This window comes from Crassostrea angulata, chromosome 2 (genome assembly GCF_025612915.1).
Source record: "Crassostrea angulata isolate pt1a10 chromosome 2, ASM2561291v2, whole genome shotgun sequence".
In the NCBI taxonomy this organism is placed as follows: Eukaryota; Metazoa; Mollusca; class Bivalvia; order Ostreida; family Ostreidae; genus Magallana; species Magallana angulata.
Window position 1 is genome coordinate 70,065,842 of NC_069112.1, and position 5,006 is coordinate 70,070,847.

The window sequence follows — 5,006 nt, forward strand, 5'->3', positions numbered from 1 at the left end:
AAGTGACTTGCGACTGTAGAAGAGGTGAAAGTGAACTTAAATACGGAATTATTACTAACAATTCTAAAGAAACTGTACCCATATTTACTAAAGTTCGTAGACGTAGACGTAGAAGTTACGAATGACGTAAGATTGAAGTTACGAATACGTAAAATGGTATTTACTAAGCTAATCTTAGACGTAGGCGTAGGGTGTACGATTTATTCGTACGCATGCGCAATAATTAGTTTCACTTCATAGAAGTGCGCGAATTTTTTTGTTTATCGTCTGCCGGTTTAAAACTAAAGAAAGATGGACGCGAAGAAGCAGAGAAAGGCAAATTTTAGCGATGTGGAGGTGGAAGTATTAGTGGACGCGGTGGGAACTAGCTACAAGGTTTTGTATGGAAAGTTCTCACCGTGTCTGACAAACAACATGAAGACGATGGCATGGGAGTCGGTGACAGAGAAGTAGGTCGATTTTATAAACGGAGATCATGAAGATAATCACTGTCTAGATCAAAAATACCATTTTACTGTTTATGTAGTAATGTGTTAGCCCATCATTTATGGATTTTCCATTAATAATTATTTATCATTGAGTGTTTTATGGATTTGTGCATTGCGGATTTTTGAATTTAACAGTTATTATAATCACAATTCAGAATACCAGCTGAAAATAAACACATATACAGAACACATTGTATTTCTGAAAAATTATATGTTTCATAGAAAGAAAATGACAGTGGTCACATACATATTACATTATAATTATGAAATCATGAAGTTCATATGTTTAGATCGGCTGTAGATATTTCTAATATGCAAACCTATTGTAAGTGGCTAAAAATTGGTAGACTATTTACATGCATTTGTGTTGTGAATTGGGGAAAGTAGTTCTTCAGTCTTCAGTTAGAACTGTTCCTCTTCACAAGTATTGGTCAGAATAAAAGCAGACAGAGATTGATGGCTATCATTACTCTCTGATTATTGTTAATTTTCGAGTTTAGAAATTTCAATTGATACTTATTACCATGATACTTTAACACCTTCTAATCTAAATACCTGTACAAGTACACTGAGTGTTTGTGCTCTTTTCATATGCACTTGTGCACATATGTAGAGTAAACGCTGTAAATCTGCAGTGCACAAGAGGGGTCGTGGAAGTGAAAAAGAAGTGGCAAGACATGCAGTCTGCCGTCAAGAAGAAGGAAGCTCAGCGGAGGAAAAACTTGACGCAAACTGGAGGAGGGCCTTCACAGCTCCCCATGTTGAAGCCTTGGGAGGAGAAAGTTTGTTGAACATGCCATTATTCTATTTTAATCTTTACAGTGTTAAAAGGCATGCCAAACCTTCATGAAGTATTTCATACTGTTGTATTCATATGTTAATTTGTTACATGTGATCCTTACAAGGAAATTAAGGTAGGTCCGTAACAATGAAATGATAAACTTCAAGTTGAAGATATCCATGGTGTTACATACAAAGATAAGCTGTTATTGTGTCATTTGTGTTTACTGGTCCATTGATTTAGCAATTACAAAAGCCCAAATGGTATTGTTTTGGGGGTATAACTGACAATATGATATAAAATTAATATTTAGCTACATGCTAAGGTTTTGTCATTTAGTGAATGAATGCTTGAAATTTGTAAATGTCTGAGAAGACAGAGCATTGCTGGTAAGTATGAACTAACTAGTATTGATGCTTCACTGACAATCTCTCATGAACATGTGTTGATCTGTGTTAGTCCTTGTCTGTCCTTTTATGTACCCTAAATGTATATAACTGTCTTAGGAGATAATGGGTTCAAATCCCATCACTACTGCATATGTTTTCAAGTAGTGTTTTAAGGTAGGTCTCCAAGTTCTAGTATCAACTAATATAACTGTTATGTTTGCATGCTGTTTTATTTCTCCCTTGTTTTGTCTCCAACATCAATCCAATTCAAATCTAAATGATATTGTTTATAAAATTGTTATTAATTATGAATCATTTGCTTTACAAGAAAATGAAGATGAAATGAAAATGATTTTTTTTCAAATGCTTCTGACAAGATGCTTGATTTTTAACTCCTTTTTCTTTATGGAATGAATTGTAAATTGTCAGACTATAGTAAGGAAATATGTACTTTCAACTCCATGAACATTTTAGATATTGCAGTTGATTCCTCAGTCAGCCATATCTGGAATTGAGGATGGGGTGGACACCAGTGAAGTCAGGTCTTCCCTTCAGATGTCCCAAAAACCAAGTAGCCTTGAGATACAGCCATTTATTGTCACTGAGGGTAAGATTATAAGTTGCCATGATACTTCGCTATCATTGATCATGTTGGTTTATCACTATAAATGGTTACAATAGTTATACCCCCACATATTAAGTTTTAGGAAGGGGGGGGGGGTCTTTTTGGAAGCACTCTGTTCATCTCTTTGTCTGTCTGTTCTACATGATCAGTCTTCTAAGATATAGAGTTGCATTATTATACCATAGGAGTAAGTGATTAATAATGAAGGAGAAAAACAACTTATTACTTCTGTCAAGACTTAGATTATTCAAGGTTTTATCCATCAACGAGCTTTGCATGGCTATGTTCATTAACTGCAAAGGTTGGGTTTATTGTCTTTTTTTCTGCATTGTAAATAAAAAAAATATCATTAATGTAACCCAGAGGCCTCTGGTTAAAAGTATGACTAAATAAATAAATAAAGAACAACGTTTGTTTTAGTTCCAGCTGAAGAACTTGAAAATCTAGACACTAATAGTGATGTGCCAGTTGTCTCTCAATCTGAAGGTTAGTATATACCCTATGTTTAGTATTCTTTAAACAATTCAACATTTTGAAATACTGATATTAAACTGAAATTGGTCATTCAGCCCAAGAAAAGTGCAAAATTTATCAAAAAACTTATAATTGTTAGTTTAAGCAAATTTAATTATCAATCTGATGAAAATCAGATCTGCGATCCGCTCCAACAAATTCAATGTAGCTACACAAAGATCTCTTGTGTGGCAACATCGGAGAGGATCGCAGATCTGATTTTAATCAGATTGATATAATTTTACACACTGCAAATATGATTATACCCCTTGCAAACAAAGATTTGGGGGGGGGGGGGGGGATAAATAGGAATCTCCTTGTCCGTCTGTCTTTCCCTGTGTTCCCTGTCTGTGCAATCATGTCAATGATTGCATGTATTGCACACACATGATTGTTGCAATATTGAAAATGTAAGATCATCAATATGTTAATGATTCTGATGGATTTGCCATTCTCAAATGTTAATATAAGTAATATACAGCAATGTGAAAAAATCATCAATGAACTTTTCTCAATGCTGTATATTTCTTAGATTACTTGAATTATGATATTTTCTTAACGGGGTGTAGCATTTGTAAGCTTGCAAGCTCAAGGTACCTCTTGCTAGTTTTCTTTAAAATTTCCTTTAACTTCACAGAAGAATCTTCTTTGTCAGAACCGTCCACTTCTAAAGGTATGAAAACAAGAAAAACACAAAACAGAAACACAATTCTATTTTGCCTTACATATGTAAAAAGAGAAAGCTTTTTCCTAATTAAAAATAAAAAAATTTTAGTTTATATTAAGATTTTAAAAAGATAAAAAAAATGTTCTGGCATTACTCTGTATCGAGATAAGATTTATTTTCCGTTTATAAGGAAAACGGAAAACTCAAACATTTAATGAGTACAGCTACGGATCTCAGCGCCTCATTGAAATTGAGGAGGAGAAGCTTTCAATCAAAAAGCAGAGACTGGAAATTGAAAAAGAGAGGCTCGAGATTTTGAAGAACTTTTATGCTTTGTTTTCTTCTTCAAATGTTCAATCTGTTTATAATCTTTTGTCTGAGTTTTAATTAGTAATTTCATTTATACTTGCGTGAAACTTTCACCCTCTGTGAGACCAATGTTTTTTATACCTCCGCTCCAAAGGAGAAGGGGTTATACTGTTTTACCCTTGTGTGTCTGTGAGTGTCTGTCTCATGACTGTCCTTTTGTTCATCTGTCTGTCAGTAACGGTAATTTCTGTCACAGTTTTTCAGCAACTATTCATCGCAGATGCTTGAAATTTTAACACACTATTTGTTTAGGCATGCCAGAAGTTAGGATTTATTTTTGTACCAATCAGCTTTCCGTCAAATTTGCTCATTTTGCATATTCACATCAGAGCGTGGTATTACTAGTGAACATTAAGCTCACAGATATCTTGTTCTGCCTTTTCTGACCATTATTACAATTACAATTACTTGTATGGAAGCAGCATTTTTAATTTGCTGGTTATATTAATTTTTATTATAATTATCCACCATATGGACTTGAATATTTTTGTTTATATTTTAAAGAATGTGAAAACATTAAGTACATGAATGAATTGTCTTGGACAATAGACTTAATCATTTTTAAATTTATCAAATAACAAATAAACACATGCATTCTTTGAACAAGGGACGTTATTAGCCGTATTTGGCCGCAAAATTTATCATATTTTCAACGTCTTAGTTTTGTTTCTTGATGTGGTGCATTGTACTAAGTTCGAACACTGGCTAAATTCAACAGGCACCAAAATGACGTCATTTTTCATTATGACGTCACTAGTGTACGCTAAACATGTAATATCTCCAAAAATCGTTTTAATATATAGAAATATGAATAATCTTTGCTGAAATTAAAACCTTTCACATGCATTAACCACTTTTATATTTAACATACTTATTTTCTGTATCATAACAAATTCATATACTGAAAATGGTGACGGTTAATAAGTGTGAACAATGTGAATTTTAGCAGAAAATATTAGAAAATTGCACATTTTAACAACGTAATTCAAACAACGCGATCCGACACGGACAGTTACTCGGCGTAACACGCGGTTTTTACCGGTGAAAGAGGGTTTATCTTATAAAAATCTAAAATATTTTTTTGTATACGTAAGAGAAGCCAAAAGGAAAAAAGAAATAGAAATTGCAACCGAAAAATAAATAAATTGATCAATAAATAAATAGAAAACTACAA

General features: G+C 33.2%; 1 protein-coding gene across 2 annotated transcripts; it reads left to right on the top strand.

The window, feature by feature from the left end:
* The first annotated feature begins 204 nt into the window (after positions 1-204).
* LOC128171131 (uncharacterized) lies at positions 205-3,913 on the top strand. 2 transcript variants are annotated; one of them, XM_052836881.1, is made up of 5 exons: positions 845-1,270; positions 2,133-2,265; positions 2,704-2,769; positions 3,434-3,469; positions 3,654-3,913. In XM_052836881.1, the coding sequence occupies exons 1-5, from the start codon at positions 1,166-1,168 to the stop codon at positions 3,848-3,850; spliced, it is 537 nt and encodes a 178-aa protein (XP_052692841.1). In that variant the 5' UTR covers positions 845-1,165; the 3' UTR covers positions 3,851-3,913. The 2 variants fall into 2 exon arrangements, 1 of the variants encoding a protein (XP_052692841.1); XR_008242009.1 differs by lacking the exons at positions 845-1,270; positions 2,133-2,265; positions 3,654-3,913 and adding an exon at positions 205-449 and having other exon boundaries at positions 3,434-3,458.
* Positions 3,914-5,006: the final 1,093 nt, after the last annotated feature.

Excerpts from the sequence above, each read along its gene's own strand:
- LOC128171131 (XM_052836881.1), top strand. The coding sequence starts at position 1,166 with ATGCAGTCTGCCGTCAAGAAGAAGGAAGCTCAGCGGAGGAAAAACTTG. Across the intron at positions 2,266-2,703 it reads GCCATTTATTGTCACTGAGG|TTCCAGCTGAAGAACTTGAA; the intron begins GTAAGATTATAA and ends CGTTTGTTTTAG. Across the intron at positions 2,770-3,433 it reads AGTTGTCTCTCAATCTGAAG|AAGAATCTTCTTTGTCAGAA; the intron begins GTTAGTATATAC and ends TTAACTTCACAG.